The 24410-nt window shown below is 39.1% G+C and overlaps 1 protein-coding gene across 2 annotated transcripts in view; it reads right to left on the bottom strand.

The window, feature by feature from the left end:
- Positions 1-18556: 18556 nt before the first annotated feature.
- LOC149800489 (blastula protease 10-like) overlaps positions 18557-24410 on the bottom strand; it is a 24501-nt gene continuing 18647 nt past the window's right edge. For both annotated transcript variants that reach the window (XM_089960122.1, XM_089960123.1), the window contains exons 12-13: positions 24005-24095; positions 18557-20484 (exon numbers count right to left, since the gene is read on the bottom strand). In XM_089960122.1, coding sequence (XP_089816248.1) covers positions 20385-20484; positions 24005-24095 — 191 coding nt within the window. In that variant the 3' untranslated portion in view covers positions 18557-20384. The remainder of the gene's footprint in view (positions 20485-24004; positions 24096-24410) is intronic.

Genomic DNA, 24410 nt, shown 5'->3' with positions numbered 1-24410 from the left:
CCGGGAACAAGAAGGCATCACTTTAGACCACATGGAGAAAAACGAAGGCAGGCGATCGTTTGCCAAAGTGATGTTAAATTGCTTGTGGGGTAAAATGGCACAACGTCCGTGTTTACCCAAAACGGAGTATTTGACAGAACCTTCCCGCTACTTTCAGATGATTCACGACAAAACCAAATTCATGAAACACGTGGACGTCGTTCGTGAGGATTTGATCTTGGTCAATTACGAAGAAGATCTGGACTTTGTACAAGACGACCCCTTTGGAAATGTCATCATTGCGGCTTAAGTGACAGCCCATGCTCGCTTAAAATTGTACGAAGCTTTAGAACTGTTAGGGGAACGCGTCCTGTACGTTGACACGGATACTTGCATTTACATCCATCACCCGAGTCAACAGCACCCTGACATCGAAGGAGACCGTTTAGGAGCCTGGACAGACGAGCATTCCGACGACAAGATTCTAAGTTTCGTCAGTGGCGGTCACAAAAATTACGGCTACGAATACCGGGACCCACAAGGAGAAGTGCACACGACGTTCAAAGTGAAAGGATTTACTCTGAATTATCGTACCAGTCGTGTGGTCAACTTTGGGGTATTGAAAGAAGCCTTGCAATCGGGAGAGGATGAAGACTTTAAAGTAACCACCTATCAACCGAACAAGATTGCACGTTTACCCACTCACCACATCGTCAGTCGACCCTTGGAAAAAGTCTATCAAATCGTGGACCAGAAGCGAGTGCGACTTCCCAATCATTTCACTTTACCGTATGGACACGTCGGTATTGGTCTGTATATAAAAAGGAACTCTAGGCAAGATCGATAGTTCATTGTGACTACCAAGACCAAGCGAACAAGATTAATACTTTGAAAGAGACATCGTTCCAGTTTGGGAATTGTAAAAAAGTTGTATCTTCCTCTAGTGTGAATAATATTGGATGGATAAGACCCAGGCATTGCGACGGAAAATGTCCGGAAGGAAACTGCGATTGTCCATGTGGTTACCATTGTAATTGTGTAACGGAGTTTGCAGACGAGTGCGATTGTGAGCCTTGCGATGGGAACGATGCTGTACGCTGTGACCTTAGCGATGCCGTAAAGCATCATGATAACTTTGTTCTCACTACCCCTATCATGGAAAGTGATGCTGTACGTGTCAAACCTGAGGGATGCGAAAGCGATGCCGCTCGTCCTCTTTGACATTTTACTGGGTTTCGTTTTAAAGGGGAATGTCGACCTTCACGTTTACCTCGCTACGGATGTCATCCAGCCCTGAGCAAACTCCTGTTCATGTCACCCAACCCTCCTCGAAACGAACCTGTGAAAGACGAATATTCGTTTCCTGTCCGTTTTGTCGGAATACTGCGACTTTGAAAATCGTCTTCAACCGTTCAAAGGAAAATGGCCTAAGTATCTGGGAGGACCGACCCCCGAAGAATTAGCCAGAGCCGGATTGTTCTACTTGGGCGAAGGAGATAAAGTCAAGTGCTTCAGTTGCGGTGTGTCACTTCACCACTGGGAACCACAAGATTCGGCCTACGTAGAACATGATCGATGGTCACCGAATTGTCATTACTTACCCTTAGTGGGACCGAGACATTGAAGTAACTTACCATAATTTGTTTATGGATACTTTACGAGAGAACATCCGCGCTTTGCCTGTGGAGTTGAGAGAAAGGATTTACCGAGAGCTGGTCAAAATACAAGTGAAACGTAAAGAACAGTTGCATCCGTTACGTCACCAGATGTTTAATCACTGGTACCTGAATGCTATAAAAGGACTGATTCAGTTGAAAGTGTTCCATTGGACAGACATTGATCAACAACCCTCTGGTTTTAAAAAGGATTGGTTTGCTATTGATGGTTCTATATACTACAATGTGAACTTACTGCATCGAATTCCAGAGGAAGAGTTAACGAATTACCAACATCTTTTACACAATGTCAACTTAGTGAAAGAGGAAACTTCTGAACGAATTGTAATGTGCAAATTAGTGACTAAACGATTTAAATGTGGCACTGAAGTAAAACCATGTCTGTGCAAACGGTACATTTCTTCTGTCAGACAAAAGAGGATTTAGTATGACCTGTTTATGGATACTTTACAAGAGAACATTCGTGCTTTGCCTGTGGAGTTGAGAGAACGCATTTACCGAGAGCTGGTCAAAATACAGGTCAAACGTAAAGAACAGTTGCATCCGTTACGTCACCAGATCTTTAACCACTGGTACCTGAATGGTATAAGAGAACTGATTCGTCAGAAATTGTTTCAGTGGCCAGACCTTGTTCAATACTTCCAGGGCTCCGATGATCGATGTGTTGGTTATTTTGGTTACTTTGAGATTCACCTAGTGCAACGCATTGAGGAAGACAAGTTAAAGGATTACCAACATATTTTACGTGGAATCTACTTAGCGGAAGAGGAAACTTCTAAAGAAACTCTGACGTTTAGGTTACAGTATGCAACATTTAAATTCCCCACTGGAAAACGAAGATCTCTGGCTAGAAAGTACGTGTATTGTTTCCGCAACAAAGAGACTATAAAAACAGGCTGCCATGCCACGACTTTTATCACATGTAATCCAACAGATTCCGTGGAAGGAACTCAATGACCATATTCAAACCGTGGATCATTACTATCGATTATTACAAGAACTGTATCCATTCAATTTGGGACGACGCATAGTGTGTGTCTTAGTGACTTGTTTTTTGGGATTTCGTTTACCAGCCGATTCCTTGTGGACTCTTTACGAACAGTATTTACCACCCCATTCAACATGAAAGTGGTGCCTTTAAATGTTCACGAGAGACTCCTTTTGCTCAAAGCCTTACGTTTTCATCTGGATACTTCTTGACCTCTACGGGAAAAAAAATTCGTCAACTTTTAGCTACCCAGCACGTGTATGACGATGTGTGTGTAGCTTGTGACTTACACCCCCATTGGACAGATGTCCGTGACTGGAAAAAATGGGATTTTGAGGCTTGGACCCAAGAAGTGGCCCAGTATGCTCGAGAGTTGTGATCCTTCCTTTCAACGTCCAAAGAAAAAAGTTACTTTTCAACCGGTGTTAGTGACGGTGCCAGAAGAACCCGTCACCCAGGACAGGACTGTCGTGGACAGGCCTGAAAGACCCTTTCGGGAGGACACTTGTGTGACCTTACCCCCTATAGAACTGGTCAGAACATTACCCAAAACATGTTGTACAGACACTTGTTTTTATTCCACGTTGATGGTTATCATGTGCCTTTTGTTGTTGTACTTAAGCCTTTGGCTTTTATGTATTTTTGTATTTTGTATTCAAATTTAAAATATTCAATAAACGTGTCCTGAAAAAACGTATGTAAACTCTCGTCTTGTTTGTTTTCGTGTCACAGGTGACATTCTTCACACTATAGCTACCTCTACTGTCTCTGCTCCCTCTTCCTCTACTGTCAAAGTCATCGACGAACACTTAGATCGTGCCAGTTGGTAGGCTTTGTGTCTTCGCCATCCCTTTAACATGCTCATTGCTGGACCTAGCGGTTCAGGCAAAACCGAATTCGTCAAACGTTTCATCGAACATAAACATCATTTGATCGATCGACCACCTCAGCGGATCGTGTGGTTTTACAAAAAGTGGCAATCGTCGTACAGCCTCTTGCGAGAAAGTCAAGGCGATTCCATCGTGTTTGTGGAAGGCATTCCTAAAGAAGACGACGGCATCGTCTCTGACTCCCGTCAAACCCATTTGGTCATTTTTGACGACATGTTAGGAGAAGACGAAGAAGAAATTAACTGTGGTTCACGCGCAAAGGGCATCACCGTAATGCCAGTGTCGTTTACATCACCCAAAATTTGTTTCAACAAAGTAAAGCCCATCGCACCATCAGTCTCAATGCGCATTACGTGGTCTTGTTTAAAAGCCCTCGAGATAAATCGCAAGTGCAAGTCTTAGCCAAACAGTTAGGAACGACTTGGCTGACTCAGGCGTACGACGATGCCACTCAAACTCCACACGCCTATTTACTCGTCGATTTGAAACCTACGACCCCCGATGATTTTCGATTTCGTACCCACTTGTTTCACCACTGGTGCCAAGACGGAGGGCCTGTCCTGTACACGTCTCCGTCCTCGACTTAACTTCATTCCACAAAAAATCTATAAAAACCTCAGACCCTTTTCGTCTGTCTCACACACAGTTTGAACATGACGTCCCTTCAGTCGCATCTTCCCGTCAAATTGATTCGTGCCTTGTATAGCATCAGTCGAGAAAAAAATCCACAAATACGAGCTCGTGTCTTAGAAGCTAGTCTCAAAGAAGTCTTACGATGGTTCACGGTGACGGCACGTCAATTACTCCAAGGGATCATTCAGATTCCTCATCAAACCAAACGCTTTTTGATCGAAACAACGTCGCTTTGACCCAACTGGCCGATCCCCGCATCGACACTCAAACCAAAAAACAAATCATTTTGAAACCTGGAGGGAGCGGTATTCTAGGAGGGGTCATCATTCGCTCTCTCTTAAGATGGGATCCTAATGCCCCCAAACTTTTCCCCAAGAAAAAAGTCAAACGAAGCTCCAAGAAGAAGAAAAAGACCAGGTCCACAAGAAGAACTTCTCCAGTGGCGGGACCCTCCTCTTACCAGACACCACCCCGGAAAAAGAAAAGAAGCCCCCAGGAAAAGAAAGAGAAAAAGTCCCCAGAAAAAGAAAAGTCCACAGAAGAAAACTAGTCGCAAGAGAGGCACTTCGGCCAGGACGCAACCTTACACTCGCAAACCACGACCTGGAAAGGCGGTGACCGCGTCTCCGGCAGCCTCACGTTCATCCACTTCTCCGTTGATGACTCCAAGAACTGAAGAGTACTTGGAGACGTTGATCACACCAAAAACTTCTCCGTTGACGACCCCAAGAACTTCCCCAGTGGCAGGACCCTCCAATTTAGTGGCAGTGGCTGCTGCTCACAAAGTACCTTCTCCCAAAATCAAAGTCCAAGAAAGATCGGGCATGTTACAAAGTTTGCTGGATTTGTCCAAGCAAGAACTGGCTCGATTTAGTCCGTTGCGTACCCCTGCATGACGTGTCATGCCTGTCCTGAAGTTGATACGACGTAAAGACAATCAGTGGCGACGCGTTCCAGTATAAACAAGGCCTGTGACCAAGTCGGGGTATCAGTGGTTTTGGTGCTGAAGACTCAGAGATGTCACCCTACAGAAAACATCCCTCTTCTAAACAGCCCCAAGGAAGGAAAAGAAAAGGACTGCCTCCTCGTTTAGTCAAACATGGGGACATGTTATCTGTCCTGTCCAAAGCTTCTCCACCTCTACAAAAAAACTCATTCAATCAGCCTCCAAAGAGGTCATCGATACCGTGTGCGAATGCTGTTTGAACGTCTTGAAAGGCACGATCCCTTTGTCCAAACACCAGAAACAATGCTTAGGCAAACATCGTCTCGTTCTTCGCCAAATGGTTCAAAGGAAAATTCCCATTCGTCAAAAGAAGAAGATGTTGGTCGAACGTGGATGCATTTTGCTCCTCTTGTTAGGTCCCTTACTGAAAGGAGTCTTGGGAACCATGTTGGGAGGACTGGTGGGAGCAAGATAAAAAGACCTTCGGAAGTCCCAAGATCTCAGAATCGACCCCTGACAACCCCATGGAAGGACGAAAACTAGCTTTAGTGCCTTACAAACGATGGATGGAATACCATCGTTGGCAAGAACAACGTACCGCGCATTTACCTCCCAATCCCAATTTGAGCGAGATGTCCCAGTTACAACACGAATTGCAGTCCTTGATGGATACCCAAGATTTGTCCTAAACAGAAAAATTGCAAAAGTACGGTCAACTCTTCCAACGACTGCAACTCTTTCACCAGAAAGCTTTAGACGAAACAGCTCTACCCACTCTGAAAGATTTTAAGACCTTGATGAAAAGTCCAGCACCATCACCAGTACCAGTACCAGTACCAGTGACCAAGACAGAAAAAGGAGAAGAAGAAGAAGAAGAAGGGTTTCAAACTCCACCAGAAAAAATACGCAAGTTAACAACACCACCTACCTTCAGAATTGGATGGATTAAAAAGATGATGGCCACCCCTTCTTCATCACAAGAGAAAAAGAAAGTGAAGACAGAAGTGAAGACAGAAGTGAAACAAGAACCGATATCCCCTGTTCACACATCCTCCTCCTCGACACCTATTGCCGGTCGCACACGCAAAGCTTTGCAATCCAAGAAAATACCACAAGAGAAAAAGAGTAGCATCCTCCAAGAGTGGGTGTCTTATTAACAAACGAACACAAAAAATGGAAAAAGTGTTAGCCAGCATTTACTACGATCCCTCCCATCCTAAAGGTTACGCAGGAGTTCAAAAATTGTATCGTGCTTCCAAAACTCGACTGAAAAGTCTCCGTCTACCTCAAGTGCAACGATGGTTACAAGAACAAGCTACCTACACTTTACACAAACCCATTCGACGCAAGTTTTCCAGAAGTCGCACCCGAGTGGAAGGCATCGATCATCAATGGCAAGCCGATTTAGCCGATGTCTCTCATTTGGCCAGCTACAATCGCGGCTACAAATATTTGTTTTGTGTCATCGACGTCTTTTCCAAATTTGCCTGGGTCGTGCCCTTGACTTCCAAATCGGACAGCGAGTTAGTGCGAGCCCTGCAACGGGTGTTGAAACAAATCGGTCGTCACCCTCTTCGATGGCAAACGGACAAAGGCACCGTATTTCTGAACCAAGCTTTCCAAAAGGAATTAAAGAAACGTGACATTCATTTTTTTACCACCGAGAATCCCGAAACCAAAGCCAGCATCTTGGAACGTTTTCAACGCACTTTGAAAGAACGCATGTGGAAATATTGTACGCATCACCACACTCTGAAGTACATCGACATCTTACCGCACCTGGTGCAAGCGTACAACCAATCTTACCATCGAAGCATCGGACGTGCCCCGCAAGAAGTGACTCCCGAGAACGAAGTGTTGGTGTTTGAGCGCCTGTTTGGTACGTCCCCGACGAGGGCTGTCCCCAAGAAAGGTGAAGTGTTGGCCGTAGGAGATTGGGTACGCATTGGCACAACCAAACGCACTTTCGACAAAGGTTACTTACCTAACTGGACGACCGAATTGTTTCGTGTCACTGGACGAGTGCATGGCCGTCATCCTGACGTCTATAAATTGGAAGACATGAACGGAGAAGTGCTCAAAGGAACGTATTATTTGCCCGAGTTACAACGTGTCACCAAAAAGGAAGACGACGTGTACGACATCGAAAGCATTCTCGAACGCAGAACCCGTAAAGTGGGTAAACGACGTGTCAAAGAAGTCAAAGTACGTTGGAAAGGATATCCACCCAGTTTTGATTCTTGGATCGACGCTTCGCAAGTCATCGACTATAAAAAGAAATGACCATCATGCCCTTTCACACAGACGCAGCTACGTCGACCACTCCTTCACCCAGTTCTTCTCTGCAAGATTTACAAAAACAACCCTTGTGGGTGTGGTGTGGAGAACGTGTGCCTAAAACGCAAATCTTTTTTTCTGCCAAATCTTCGTGGTGTATTGTGTCATCGGGGCAGAAATCGCCAATTTGAGTTTGCAACAAGGAGACAAACAATTGTGGACCATTTTATTGAGTAGTTGCATCGGTTACCTGCTTCCCAATCCGTCCCTGAAATTCTCTTCGAACGGGAACCTTGTGTCCAGTGCCAGTGCCAGTCACCACTCCAACAAGAACCACAACAATCCCATTTTGGGCGGAGACACTCGTCTGACTTCCAGTAACCCCTCGGACAGCCACAGAACTCTAGAATTATGAGTCATCAAAACCAATTTTACTTAACCTTACCCAGTGACAGATCCATGGAGGTGTTTCCCCACAACACGTTGTGCTGTTACACGGCCAAATTACCTCAGGCCATCCCATTAGATCACGAAGCCCATTGGGAAGTGGCTTTGGTAGAAATGATTTATCCAACACAAATCAAAAACATAACTGAAACTCAAAACACTTTTAACGTCGAAATTCTCTACCCATCAGTGCAGCAAACCATGATGACCACTAATCAACATAAATCACTTCCGAAGGACACAGTACCCCGTAGCAGCAGTGACACTTCTCCTCCTTTTTACGTTTATCACTTTAAAATTAAATCAGGTCATTATTTTAGTGGTCAACATCTGGTGGAGGCAATCACTGACAAATTCCATGCAGCATTTGACAAAGTTCTGACAGGACTAAAAATACGTGTCACCATTCAGTACCATCAAGTGTCACACCGTCTACTCATCAAGTTTGAAAGTGAGGAAATAAGTATACGTATTAAATTTTGCCCTCAATTGTATGACATTTTGGGTGGAAACCTCAATATGGTCACGGATAAGCAGACCAAAAGGATTCACATCGCAGACATTGACAACAACGGGCATTTTGCGAGGTATTTTCGTTTCCCGGTAGAACTGAACCAGGGACTGAATTTGATCTTCGTGTACTCCGATGTGGTGGAGTACAACGTGGTGGGACACACCTCCGTGCCATTACTGGGTGTCATTCCTTTCAAAGTGGCTTCTGCCACGGCCGCTGACGAGGAAGGTGGAAACACTTACCATGTCCACCGCGAATTTGTACATCCTCACTATTTGCCTGTCAGCAAGTCGTATTTGGACACGGTCAACATTGCTATAAAAGGAGTTCTGGGACAAAATATTCCATTCACCAAAGGAAAAGTCACGGTGAAACTCCATTTTCGAAAACGGTTCTCTAGCGACTCGTAAATCATGTATCCAGTGTACCGAGGGGTTGCTCGACAGCGAGGACACGGTTTAGGAGATATCCTAAAATCGGCCTTTCGTTCGGTGGCCCCAGTCTTGAAACCGATGGTGACACGCGGATTGCACGCCTTGAAAGATGCCGCACTGACGCAAGGCAAAGAATTTCTCCAAAATGTCATCATCGACAAACAAAACCCCAAAGAAGCTTTCATGAGGGCAGGCAAAAATGTCTTGCTAAAAAACGGGCAAAGACCTTTTGGGCCGACGAGAAACACCTATAAATGCACTGCACGCTACCGAGTCAGGCATTCCTACTTCCCTGACGCCACAGCAAGGACAAGGCATAAAGAGACGACGAAGAAAACACCCTTTTACCAGACTTCACACGTCTAAAGCTAGAAAGACTAAGAAAAGAAGAACCGTTCGAGACTTACACGTTTTCGATTATTGAGACACAGAAAAAAAATGATGCACCGAGAATCTTGCCCCTGTTCCAAGTCGGAACTGGATCTGTTTGCCATGCCCCCCACCATGATGACGATGCAAGAATCCCAATAGGTGGAATTTCACCCCGTCTCCTCTTTGACGGATTCCGCTCCCATCGAGTTTGAAATCAAAGGACAGCCCGAAGATTACATCGATCTGAATAGCAGTTACTTGTACTTGAAAGTCAAAGTTCTAGATAAGGATAATGGTGGAATAGATGCCACTGAGAATATAATTCCCGTCAACAATTTCATGCATTCCTTGTTCAGCTCAGTGGACTTGTACTTGAATAACAAACTGGTCAGCAGCAGCATGGATACTTACCCTTACCGTGCCTACCTGGAAAATCTCTTGACGTACGGAATAGATGCCAAGAATATTCATCTCAATGCCTGTGTGTTATGGGAACCTGACGAAGCGACCAAGTTTGACACATTAGATAAAGACAATGACGGCTTTGAGGAAAGACGAAGCAAAATCAAAGATGGAAAGAGTTTATAACTGATGGATCGTTTGCATTTGGACATGTGGTTGCAAGAGAAATATTTGCGGAACGGTGTAAATGTCCGCTTGAGACTGAATCGCAGCAGTGCCACTTTCCATTTGTTGGCTGATGATGATGCTGCTAAGACTGGCAATCCTAAAAGCAAAATCGAGGAGGCCAAACTCTACCTAAAGTGGGAAATGACATCAGTAACACGTTGAGCAGAACGACCGCCAAGTATCCCATCCGACGCGTGGAAGTGAAAACGTTCACCATTCCCCGTAACCATCAATCCATAATCGAAGATCATCTGTTCCAAGGACAGTTACCCAAGCGTTTAATCCTTGGTATGGTCCTGAATTCAGCCTTCAACGGAGACTTCAATGAAAATCCTTTTAGGTTTCAACACTTCAACGTGAAGAAAATCGAAGTCAGTCGCGATGGCAAAACCTTGTCTACCCGACCCTTTGAGCCTAACTTTACCCAGAACAATTACTTGAGATCGTAATTGTCCCTGTACGAAGCCACCGGTCAGTTAGGAACCAACACCAGTCATGACATTACGTACGACGATTACGCAGGAGGCTACGCTTTGTGGGCTTTTGATTTCACCCCTGACCAGGGCAGCGACGAGGGACATTTTCACCCTATAAATTCCGGCCAGATTCGTGTGGAACTTCAGTTTGCAGACCCACCCCCTGATGTAACGGTGAACGTCATCCTGTACACAGAATTCGATAATACGATAGAAATCAACAGTTTGAGAGAAGTCATTCTAGATTATTAGAAGCCATGGAAGACTGTTATCCCTCTTTACCTAGTGGAGAAACTTTGGAGATGGAATGTGAGGAGACCGGGGAAGAAGAATCTGAAGACAAAGACGAAGAAGTTATCATGATGAAGTCAAGATGGCCAGAACAAGAAGCCCATTTAGTCTCCTGTTTTGATAAACACTTGGTCGAAAAAATGACGGAATTGATCAAAAAAAGATTGCTATGGATGTCAAAACGATCATTCCAGTCAAATTCAACACGATACATGCCTGATGCTGAGTCAAGAATAAAAATTGGACGAGTATCTGGACGAAGCTTGGAGTCTCATCTCGGACGAAGTCGTGTTGCATCAGTGGTATAAAGACTTGCGTGAACATTCTTGTCCACCATTAACCACTCAAGAGATCCATCGTATCGAAGCTCTTCTGAATCAGAGTGAGGAGACGAGACGAAGAAACGGTTATTTGTCAGACATTTTCAAGCAAAAAGTCAGGATCGAATTGATGACTTATTATTACCTGTGAAGAAGAAAAAAGCATGGATACCTGGGAACTTTATTACCTTTTGAACCACAGTTCGTATACGGCTTCTTGGAATCCTGTCGTCTGTGCTATTCATACGGATTGTCCCCTTTGGAAGACGATATCATTGACTTTATGAGAAGAAATGCTCAGACCACCCAATTCAATAATGTGAAATTACAAGGCACAGATTCTTTGGTGTGTGGACATTACTGTGTGTATTTTCTGCATCATCGCAGCCTGGGCTATTACTTAGAACATTTAGTAACTCATTTTGATCCTCGTTCTTCTTCAAGAAATGATGTGAAAGTAGATCAATGGTTTTGTGACCATTATGCTTCTCTTTTGTCTCAAGCTAGGAAACGTAGTGTCCATCAATGGCCTAATGACTTCCAACAGTGGAAACCATAATTTCATTCACAACGTTGTCAGCCCTGTCCAAAATAATGTGTAAATTGAAAAAAATGTTTGTGATTTGAAAAAATGTTTGATGTTATATTGTTGGATTATTGTTAAAAAGGTTAGGGCTGTTTGTTAGTGTTAAGTGATTTTGAATAAAAAATGTTGTGTTTTGAGAAAAAGATGCCTTTGTCTTTTGTTTGGCTATAAGAATGTTGATTCATGCTCTTTGACTTCTCTCTATCCCTCTCATGACACTCATTGACCGTTGCAGCTCGAAAACCGTAGAGGGATGTTTTCCTTCACGTCCGCGCTTTGACTTCAAGAACCGGGGTAGTTTCCAGTCTAACCATCCATTGTCGACTCATCCTCCTACGAAGATGTGCTCCAAACTAGCTAAGCTCAACGAAGCCTACGTGAATTTGCATAGGGTCAGACACAGTCTGATACCGAAACCAGAAGAGATAGAGAATGTGAGAATGTTAAAAGTCACTGAAGACCTGATATAAGAGCTCTTCAGAGAAGAATTGAACAGGAAGAAAGAAGAATGGACAGAGAAGTACAGACTTCAGAGACAGCAGCAACAGCAACAACAACAGCAGCAGCAGCAGCAGCAACCTGAACCTGACAGAGGCTTTGTCGACTGTCGTATCGACACCAAAGAGTTCTTCTCTTTCCGACGAAGCAGACCTATCGTCAGAAAGTCTATCCTCAGAGGACGTCGCATTCTTAGAAACTTAAAGATTGCCATAGCAAACAAAAAACAGCCCTTTTCAGGGCTACCCAATACTCTAGAAAAGAAATAACAATCGATTTGCCAATGTGTGTATGTAGAGTAGTGTGAATATAAACACTGACTCTTTTTTATAGTGTGAGTGTATGTGTTTGTGTATATGATTGTGTGTTTGTAAGTGTTCACGTACGTTTGTGTGGATAGTAGATTAAGATCATGTTTATTGCTGTTTGAGATGTGGGGAGAGTAGATTTGGAGTTTGATTGAATTGCTTTGCGCATGTGAATAGTATATTGAAGTGATTAATGAAATTTTTTAAAAATAGTGATGGGCAATATAAAAAAGTGAGTGAGTGTTTCTTTTAGGTCCGCGCGTTTGTTAGGTTATGATCTAGGTAAGATCAATTTTGTTTTAGGGGGATGTTTTCCTTCACGTCCGCGCTTTAAGTATAAATTGAAACTCGCTGGGCAGTCTAGCTACCCTGTTCATTCGTTAACAAGACAATGAATACCAGAATTGTAAAGTTTCTAGAACTCCAGATGCACCTGGAATATGCCAGGCGCATACTAAATGAACTGGCCGCGGAGGCCATTGTCGAAGAGGGAAGGATGAAAGAGGAGGAGGAAAGAAGAAAAAAGAAGAGGAGGAAAAGGAGAGAAGAAATTTCAGAATCCCAGAGACAGAAAATTGGGATTCTGAAGCCACTTATCCCGCCTCTGCACTCCCAAGAAAAAAGGTAAAAGGAGACTGGGGAAGAAGATGTGTGTGTGGTGCCAGGCCTAGAAGGTGCCATCATTAACCAGGTGTCACTGGAGTTCAAAAACAAACAGCCCTTTTCAGGGCTACTCAAAATTTTAGAAAAGAAATAACAATCGATTTGCCAGTGTGTGTATGTAGAGTAGTGTGAATATAAACACTGACTCTTTTTTTCTTGCGTGTGGATGTGTGTGTGTTTGTGTGTGTGTTTGTGTGTGTGTGTGTGTGTGTGTGTGTTTGTAAGCGCTGACGTAGGTTTGTGTGGATAGTAGATTTGGGTTTAATTTTAATGCTTTGCGTGTGTAAAAAGTATATTAGGGGTTTGTTTATTGATGCTTCACGTATGTGGATAGTAGATCATATGAAATGAGAAAAGTAAGGGATGTTTTCCTTCACGTCCGCGCGTTTTAAGTGATAATCTAGGTAATATCAATTTTGTTTTAGGGGGATGTTTTCCATCACGTCCGCGCTTTAACTATAAAGCTAACAGTGTTAGCCATTAGAACCCATTCCACGGAATAAAGACAAAGAAAATGGTGGTAGCAACAGCGTTACTGAATCATTTGATAGGCATTTATTATTGGATAGTAGATGTTACGTTTGTCATGGAAAAGATAGAGAAAGAATTCAAATTAGAAAAGCGTCTTGACTGTTTTAATAATTTGAAGGAAGCAAAGGAGATAGTAACAGGAATGAAGGAAGAAGAGGAAAACAGACTGAGAGGATTGATTGACCCGCCTTATGTAAGAGTGGGAAGTTTAAAGGAAGCACTTGAAAATGTCATCGAAGTCAGGTGCTTGTTAGAAAAGATATTGAATTGGACTGAGTGGCGATACGTAAAATGAGGGTTGGACCAGCTGACAAAAACGGAAGAAGTAATGAGGAAAGTGATGATGGAAGAGGTAAAGAACATCAAAGAAAAGTGGACTAAGGAAAGAAAAGAAGAAGAAAATAGAAAGAAAAAAGAAAGCTTTGAGAAACTCAACAATAACTGGATACGATTACAAGAGAAATTCCGAGCGATAGGTCATCCTGACTGGATGCCTGAATCAGAAATAAAGAAGAAGACAGGAATAATGGCAAAAGTTAGAAGATGGCTACAGAAGTGGAGGAAATAAAAGAAGATGATGATGAAACCAAAGGCCCTTTTCAGGGCCACTCATAGGTCTCGAAAAGAGATTGGCTTTCAATTGCCTACCCTTTTTTATTTTTTATTTTTTTTTTTTAATAAAATCCCATGTTAAATTTCCCTTGACGCTATACAGTCCCACCCTGTTTAAATTCTTTTGACGCTATACAGTCCCATATTACCATGTTCAATTCCCCTTGTCGCTCAACAGTCCCAAAATCTATTTCCCATGTTAATTTCCCTTGTCGCTAAACAGTCCCACGATTTTTCGTCCATGTTAAATTTACATAGTCGCTAAACAGTCCCAGGGTGGTTAATGTTAAATTTACTAGTCGCTAAACAGGCCCAGGGGTGTTTTTAATGATAAGTCCCATTGTCGCTGAATCGTCCCTATATACTACTGATAGTTGGATCTTATTGGATTATGCCTTTGTCTCTGCAACAATGCGATATCACGGCATGCCAGAAATTGTCCATCATGCGGAAACACATACACTGAACTTTCCTGCTGATGCTCATGACAGACTAAGCAAATGGGTAAATGAACAATGACAAAATTATAGTAGTAGAGCTGTGCTTGTAATGGGCTAAGGCAATATGGCTATTTTCCATAATCTTTGTTTGCGTACTGTATATATGATAATTCCAACTCATGAAGAAATCTTTTTTTTTAAAGAATTTATTTCAGATGCAGTAGTAGCTGTTCTCTTGTGCACATTATGGATAGATATATAATACATCACACCTTATGGATATAGATCTAATACATCACACGTTATGGATAGAGATCTAACACATTTCACGTTATGGATAGAGATCTAATGCATTAGAAGTTATGAAAAGAGATATAATGCATTAGAAGTTATGGAAAGAGATATAATGCATTAGAAGTTATGGATAGATATATAATGCATTAGAAGTTATGGATAGAGATCTAATACATTTCACGTTATGGATAGGGATGTATTACATCCCACGTTATGGATAGAGATATAATGCATTAGAAGTTAAGGACAGAGATATAATGCATTAGAAGTTATGGACAGAGATATAATGCATTATAAGTTATGGATATAAATCTAATGCTTTAGAAATTATCGATATATATCTAACACATCACACGTTATGAACAGAGATCCAATGCATTAGAAGTTATGGATATAGATCTAATACAGTTCACGTTATGGATAGAGATCTACTGCCTTACATGTTATGAACAGAGATCCAATGCATTAGAAGTTATGGATAGAGATCTAAAACATTACACGTTATGGATAGAGATCAAATACATTTCACGTTATGGATAGAATCTAATATATTGCAAGTTGTAGTTAGATATTTCATACATTAAACGTTATGGATAGAGATCTAATACATCACTCGTTATGGATATAAATCTAATATATTGCACGTTGTGGTTAGAGATCTAATACATTACACGTTATGGACAGTGCTCTAACACATTACACGTTGTGGTTAGAGCTCTAATACATAACACATTTTGGTTAGAAATCTAATACATTACACGACGTGGTTAGAGATTATATTGCACGTTATGGTTAGATATCTAATGCATTAGAGGTTATGGCTAGCGACCTAATTCATTACACGTTGTGGTTAGGGATCTAATGCATTAAAAGTTATGGCTTCAGACCTAATACATTACACATTATGGTCAGAGACCTAATGCATTAGACGTTATGGCTAGATACTTAATACATTTCACGTTGTGGTTAGAGATTAAATGCATTAAAAGTTGGGTGCCCCGAGTGGCCGAGTGGCCGAGTGGTCTAAAGTGCTGTCCGTTAAGGATCACTGCCATCTCACCTCTGTCTGTATGGGTTCGAGTCTCTGATTCAGCCAATGTGGGTATGTGAGAAAGCTTGCCAGTAGCTTCTCGTGGGTCGGTGGTTCTCTCCGGGGTTTTCCCGGGTTCTTCCTCCACCATTAAACCTGGCTGCCATGTATAGCCTATCGTATGCTGAAAACTGGCGTTAAACCCTACAACAACAAAATTAGAAGTTATGGATTGAGATCTAATACACTACATATTATTCATATAGACCTAATACGTTACACGGTATGGATAGAGATCTAATAATCCACACGTTATGGATACTAATCTATTATATTGAACGTTGTGGTTAGAAATCTAATACATTACAAGTTATGGATAGAGATCTAATACATTACACGTTGTGGTTAGAGATCTAAAACATTACAAGTTATGGATAGAGATCTAATACATTACACGTTGTGGTTAGAGATCTAATATATTGCACGTTGTGGTTAGAGATCTAATACATTATACGTTATGGATAGAGACCTAATACATGACGCGTTGTGGTTAGAGCTCTAATGCATTAGAAGTTATTGATAGAGATCTAATACAATTAATCTTATTGATATAGATCTAATACATTACAAGTAATGGAAAGAGATCTAATACATTACACGTTATGGATAGAGATCTAATACATTACACCTTATGGATAGACAACTAATACATGACACGTTATGGATAGAGATCTACTATATTACATGTTGTGGTTAGTGCTCTAATGCATTATAAGTTATGGATACAGATCTAATACATTACATGTTGTGGTTAGAGATCTAATACATTACACCTTATAGATAGAGATTTAATATATCACATGTTATCGATAGACATATAATATATTGCCTTTTGTAGTTAGAGATCTAATACAATTAATCTTTTTGATAGAGATCTAATACATTACAGGTTATGGATAGATATCTAATATATTGCAAGTTTTGGATATAGACCTAATACATTACCCGTTGTTGTTAGAGATCTAATATATTTCACGTTGTGGTAAGAGATCTAATACATTACACATTGTGGTTAGAGCTCTAATGCGTTAAAAGTTATGGACAGAAATCTAATACAATTAAAAGAGATCTAATACATTACAAGTTATCAATAAATATCTAATACATTACACGTTATGGATAGAGTTCTAATACATTACATGTTGTGGATATATATCTAATATATTGCACATTATTGTCAGAGATCTAATAATTTGCAAGTCATGGATAGAGATTACACCATATGGATAGAGACCTAATCCATTACACGGTATGGATATAGATCTAATACATTACACGTTATGGATAGAGACCTGATACATTACACGGTATGGATATAGATCTATCACATTAGACGTTATGGTAAGGCATCTAATATATCACACGTTATTGATATAAATCTAACATATTGCACGTTGTGGTTAGAGATCTAATACATTACACGTCATGGATATAAACCTAATACATTACACGTTATGGATAGACACCTAATATATTACACGTTGTGGTTAGAGATCTAATACATTACACGTTATGGATAGAGATTCAATATATCACATGTTATGGATAGAGATGTAATATATTGCCCTTTGTGGTTAGAGATCTTATTGATAGAGATATAATACATTACACGTTATGGATAGAGATCTAATATATTTCACGTTGTGGATAGAGATTTAATACAATTAATCTTATTGATAGAGATCTAATAGATTACACGTTATGGATAGAGATCTAATATATTGCACGTTGTGGATAGAGATCCAATACAATTAATCTTATTGATAGAGATCTAATATATTGCACGTTGTGGATAGAGATTTGATACATTACAAGTTATTGATAGAGATCTAATACATTACACGTTGTGCTTAGAGATCTAATATATTGCACAACGCTATTAGAGATGTTATACATTAGACATTATGGTAAGAAATCTGATGCATTACACGTAAGGGATAGAGATCTAATACAGTACACGTTATGGATAGCTATCTAATATATTGTACGTTGTGGTTGGAGATCTAAGACACTACACTTTATGGATACATTACATGTAAAATCCAGTAAGGAACTCGGACAGCAAGGGTGCCTCGCAATGTTATCATCAGTGGCTTAGTGCCAAAGACAGATGTGAGAGAGCGCAATAAAAATATGAAGGAGCGCATATTTCTTGGATGCGGGGGAACGGAGAGGGGCAATGGCAAGCACAAATACTAAATGAACGCCTTCTCCACGCGGTCCAACAGCACTACACCTCTTGTTATTAGAAGTCCACCAAGGGACTAGGACAGCACGGGTACTTCGCATTAATATTAGAAGTGTTACTGGCAACCACGAGTTACAGTTGTGTCTGTTAACAGATAGTAATTAAATTATAGTATTTTATTTGTCTCTTAGTGTCTCTTCTTCACGTCAGTGAAACGGAAAAAATGTATCGTATACCCAACAACAAACTCGTTGTCTTATATACGCGAAATCAGGAGTTTGAGAGAGTAAAATTAGTTGCAGATATATTTAGAACGTACCAAACATTAGAAAATGTACTTGCTTTTGTATCATTTTGTGTAGATGGTTCTTTGATAGAACAATAAAGCAAATATCAAGAAAAAAGATTGTTTCATACATTACGATTATATGGTCTGGAAATAGGTAATAGATAAGGGTAAAAACGAAGAAATGTTGTAAAATTTAAAAAGTAATTTATTTTCATAGAATACAAAGTGAAAAAATATGAAACAAACTTCTGGTATTCATATTGCAAAATAATTCGCAAATAATCTTAGAATTTTGAAGACAAGTCCTAATGATTACTTTTCGGAACACCATTTCGAGGTATTTTAAAATAAATCCAACGCTGGAAGTGGAAGTGCCGATGTGCTTTTGGTGGCCTGTATCATAGTGATGGGCCAACAGTCATTTGTTGAATCACAATAATCCAATCAAAGAATATATCCATGTTTAAAATTTCACTTATAATTCTAAGTCTCTATTCTAAATCCTTTATTCCGAGCACTTATTATTTCCAGAGAAGGATAACTGGAGTTAAATAATTCGAATAAATAAATCACAGCCAAGATGAAAGCTTGAACACAACAATAATTCACCCGATTATTCCCATATCTTATATCATGAATATATAATTGATTCAAAAAACAAGATTTTATGCTCTTCTACCTGATTGTAATTATTATTGTGGGGTTTAACGCCATTTTTCAGCACACGATTGGCTGTGCATAGCGGCCAGTATTAATGGTGGAGGAAATCCCGGAAAACCCCGGGAAGAACCACCGACCCACGAGAAGCTACTGGCAAGCTTTCTCACATACCCAAATTGGCCGAATCCTAGACTCGAATCCACGCAGACAGAGGTGAGATAGCAGTGATCCGTAACTGAGAGCGCTTTAGACCACTCGGGCACTCCCCCCCCCCCCCCGCCCTACCATAGTCACAATTAGGATATTCTAAAAGAAATATTACCCAATGGAAAATCTGATTCTAGAAGGTTCTAAGAATTTACATTAACTATTTGCACTAAAAATCATAGTGATGATAAGATGTGTATTACTAAAATTATGACAAAGAACATAATTTATCAGACCATGATAAATATGTGTACTTCTATTAATAATGATCCTAATACTAAACCTATACTAAGTGAGAAAAAACTATCTATGTATTAGCTATGTACAGATTTTATTTTACAATCTAATATTTTGGTCAGGTATACACTGAACTTAATTTGGACAAGGATAGCAACAAAATTATTTTTTTACATAACCCACAGCATATAATGAAAAAAACTTTTAACAAGGAAACAACAATGCAAATTAAATATATACAACACGATTTCTTGCACGTCTTGACACAATGGGTTCATTGTACAAATTATTGTTCCGCATTCAGTAATTCTAAAAGTGACGCTCATCTGTCGAAAATTGATCCATGCATTAACATGTGCTTGGTTAAGCAGGTCATGAAGTTATCGACTTTTTTTTACAGTGAATATCCAAACTTTTCAATCTTCAAAATGCGGTCTGAGGTTTTAATACGTAATAATTTATAAAATGAAAGAACTTTTAAATGTACACTATGACAAATTGTATGGCATATACCGTGTATAGATACGAAGGGCGCCGGGTACACATTGTGAGCACCATCATTCCTGACGTTCAGCAAAGAAAATATATTGATTAACTTTGATTGCATTATTGCAAATATACGAAAAGTTATTAATGCTCTTGATTCAACACAGGCTGCTATACTTATTGGGACACTGATAATCTGTTTCTTGAAAAATGTACAAACTGAACGGTATTTTAAGTCTCTAAACGTCTTGGTTAGCCAAATATATTGTAAAACTGATCTAACAATGTCAATTGTGGAATTGTCTTCTCCCGTTTTAATCACATGCTTATATGCTTTTCATTAGAAATACGTGCATATGTCATTAATAGACACATATCGTGTCTCATTTTTTCCTTTCTTGGATGATACTGATCTCTTCCTCTTAAGTCGGAGAAGGCAGATTCAAGTTCATATACACATGTGACTGTCTACCATGTGCATTGCTATTTACCGGCACTTCGTATTCATTCCTCGGGAATCGCCTGTAAAGAATGAGAAAAATATGTTTGAATTTCTTTAACATAGATTCAATTATACCTTATAAATCATTTATTTAATTAAATAGTTGCACACACTAATTCAGTATTTACTAATTGAATAGTTGCACAAGTTAAGGGGATAAAATCCTTATACCAATTTCTTATTGGAATACTTAGACCGTGCAATGTGTTGAGAAGGCATTTTCAAAGACATATACAGTTCTCGTATGTCTAATTTATAGTATATATAATATTAATATGGAATGGAAGCTTTAGTATATTTTTTACACATGACTAGTTCATATTATTTCCTAGACACTAGTAACACGTATGTCCGACCTTATGCAAGTTATAATTGTTTCAGAAAAGAAAAATATATGTAATACGATTTTCGAATATGCATCAAATGTAACTTATATTTATCACTCAATCGTGGACAAATTTGAGTTTTACCTATTTAATGTTGCACAACCTTAAAGTCACATACGATTTACATATTTAGGAATATTGCTACGAACAACATATAATGTCACATATATTTTAGTACGTACTCATATGCGTGATATACATAACAACTCTGAAAGTGTAATCGTCTCCGAAATATTGATGCTGTAAATCGCTTTTTGTAGGCAAGGGCTATGCCTTAATAAAGTTTCCTCATGTAGACCTTAATTATTGGATGTTTAGTCTTGTCCTCAGTAGTGTAAGTATCAATGCCTACATTTGTCTTCCTTATATTTATTTGTCACTTAGACAGCTATTAAAACTATTACACCTCTTTCTATTCATTTGTCATTTTGACAGCTATTAAAACTATTACACCTCCTTCCATTTATTTGTCATTTTGATAGCTATTAAAAATATTACACCTCCTATTTATTTGTCACTTCGATAGCTATTGAAACTATTACACCTTCTATTTATTTGTCACTTCGACAGCTATTAAAACTATTGCACCTCTTATTTATTTGTCACTTAGACAGCTATTAAAACTATTACATCTCCTATTTATTTGACACATCAACGGCTATTAAAACTACCACACCTCCTTTTATTTATTTGTCACTTCGGCGGCTATTGAAACTATTACACCTACTTCTATTTATTTGTCACTTCGACAGCTATTAAAACTATTGCACCTCCTTATATTTGTCACTTCGACAGCTATTAAAAATATTACACCTCTTTCTATTTATTTGTCACTTCGACAGCTAATAAAACTATTACACCTCCTTCTATTTATTTGTCACTTCGACAGCTAATAAAACTATTACACCTCCTTATATTTGTCACTTCAACAGCTATTACAATTATTAAACCTCCTGAAAGTATTCGATCAAAGACATGGATTATGTCTCTATCGTCTTCGCGTAAATCTTTTTTTCAATATAACTGCATGTTATAGGATGTCTCGGAGCAAATAAATGCTTTGACTGTAAATTTTAGTGTCTAGATTCATCTTCTTAACTCGTGTATTTGACCATATGGCACACGAATTCCTGCTATGGATGCCATATTCTAACATGTGTTAGGGTTCCGCATACAGAATTACAATTTTGAGATACGATCTAACTTTATAGTAGTTATGTCACAAAATATAACCCCCGGATAAACTCAGCGGTGAAGTAGGGGAATGAATATACCTACCACCTTCTACTTCATCTTTATTAAAAGAAATATCATGCATTGAGAGTTAAGCATCGAGAGCAAAGCAGTATACTGTCCAATCGTTAATCTGGTAGACATCCTGTTTCGTAATATTACACATGGGGAATCGTTAATCTGGTAGATATCCAGTTTCGTAATATTATACATGGGGAATCGTTAATCTGGTAGATATCCAGTTCTTTTTTTTAAATATTACACATGGGAATGGTTTATCTTGCTATCTAGCTTCGTAATATTAAACCAAACTACAGTGTTGTACTATTTAATTTTACATACTACCGGGAAATGGGTCTTATCGTTATTGAAATAATGATCTTGGAGAGTTTTAATTAACGGCAGAATCCGCTAAAAGTAATACCTAAGAAGTATAGCGAATTTAATGTATTACTGCGACATCATACAAGTCTTGTAAAAGCTAAAATCAGTACCTACGAAGCATAGTGAATTTAATGTATTACTGCGATATCAAACAAGTCTTGTAAAATCTACAATTAGTACCTAAGACGAATAGTGAATTTAATGTAATTCTGCGACATCATACAAGTCTTGTAAAAGTTAAAATTTGTACATACGAAGTATAGTGAATTTAATGTATTACTGCGACATCATACAAGTCTTGTAAAAGCTAAAATTAGTACCTAAGAAGTATAGAGAATTTAATGTATTACTGCGACATCATGCAAATCGTGTAAAAGCTAAAAGTTTTGCATACGAAGCATAGTGAACTTAATCTGTTACTTTGACAGCATACACTTCTTGTAAAAATGCTTTCTTCGGAATGCTCTATCCTGAGCATGATTAAGCAAATGTCGCAAAGTTCAATGAGTCAAGCTTTAAAAGAAATTAAACGACACACAACCATTTCCTTTATAATTTTGATATCTGAAATTAAACATAGGTTTTTTTCCGATACTCAATCAGGTTGAAATGATACGTTCGTTCCATTACTAGACCGATTGATTTTAAAACTAAATGGATACTCTAAGTTGATTGATTTTAAAATTAAAATTAGACTCAAGTCATGTTTCCTTGCTTACATACAATAAGATCCTGACCAGCGTGTATTTGCTCTTTAATGTTGTGTATATCCTTAGTCCTATTCTGAAAAGAGCCGTTAATGAAGATCGTTCTCTAAACGGTATCCAATAAATTCATTTAGTGCTTTCAACGTTGAGATACTTAGAAATATTTTAGCAAAGTGCCAGTTATAACAAAACTATGAAACATTTTTTAAACAATTAACTTCATAGCTAATCAATGATAAATTTTGTTTAATGTTTGATCTAAATGGTCACGGTACAATGATTCCTATTCTGTCGAAATAATTTGCTTGTGACCTACCTCCAAGTGTTTTAAAAACAAATAATCTTTACTTGTCCTTCATGTCTAGTCATGAACTCCTTTCAATATAAATAATGTATGGATTTGATTAGGTATAGTATTTTTCTACATTACGAGACTTGGTCAGCATTTAGTACCTTCGGTGACCCAGTCTTATAAACTTAATAAAGAAAGCAAAATCAAATCGATGTTCGATTATCTTTAGTTTTCTTAGTGCTTGTAAATACGAGTTTCTGGTAATGTCTCAGTCATTTAAGTCATTCGCTAATTTCATCTTTATTCAATTCCAGGGTACCTTCCTGCATGATAAAAACAATTCATTCATTCTTTACACGTGACCTCTGTCATGAAGTTGATTCACCACGTCATACTAGTGAAGGAATTCAATATGTGACAAATGGAGGCATTCCATATCCATCTATGCTTTGATAGGCATCTGCGGTAAAGAAACTGTACTAATAAATTAATCAATCAATAATACAGAGAAAATACATATGTGGAAAAGAAAACCAACCTTTTCAATGCGATTATCACAGTCACAAGAATGACGATAGCAACGATTAGTCCTGCAACAACTGCTATCAACATGATCTGTATTCCATTATCTGCAACAATACAATATCCAGGTCTATGTTACAATACAATACCCAGGTCTATGTTACAATATAATATCCAGGTCTATGTTACAATATATTATCCAGGTCTATGTTAGAATACAATATCCAGGTCTATGTTACAATGCAATATCCAGGTCTATGTTATAATACAATATCCAGGTCTATGTTACAATGTAATATCCAGGGCTATGCTATACATGAAGAACATATCATGTTATTTATTTTTAAAGAAACTATTCCGATAATTACATATGATGACCGCAAACTAATAGGAAATTTCCCACAAAAGGTTTTTCACAAATT

This window comes from Sinohyriopsis cumingii, chromosome 5 (assembly GCF_028554795.1).
Source record: "Sinohyriopsis cumingii isolate HCF-2022 chromosome 5, ASM2855479v2, whole genome shotgun sequence".
Taxonomy (NCBI): domain Eukaryota; kingdom Metazoa; phylum Mollusca; class Bivalvia; order Unionida; family Unionidae; genus Sinohyriopsis; species Sinohyriopsis cumingii.
Note: the sequence above shows the minus strand (reverse complement) of the source record. Positions and strands in the feature narration are given on the sequence as shown.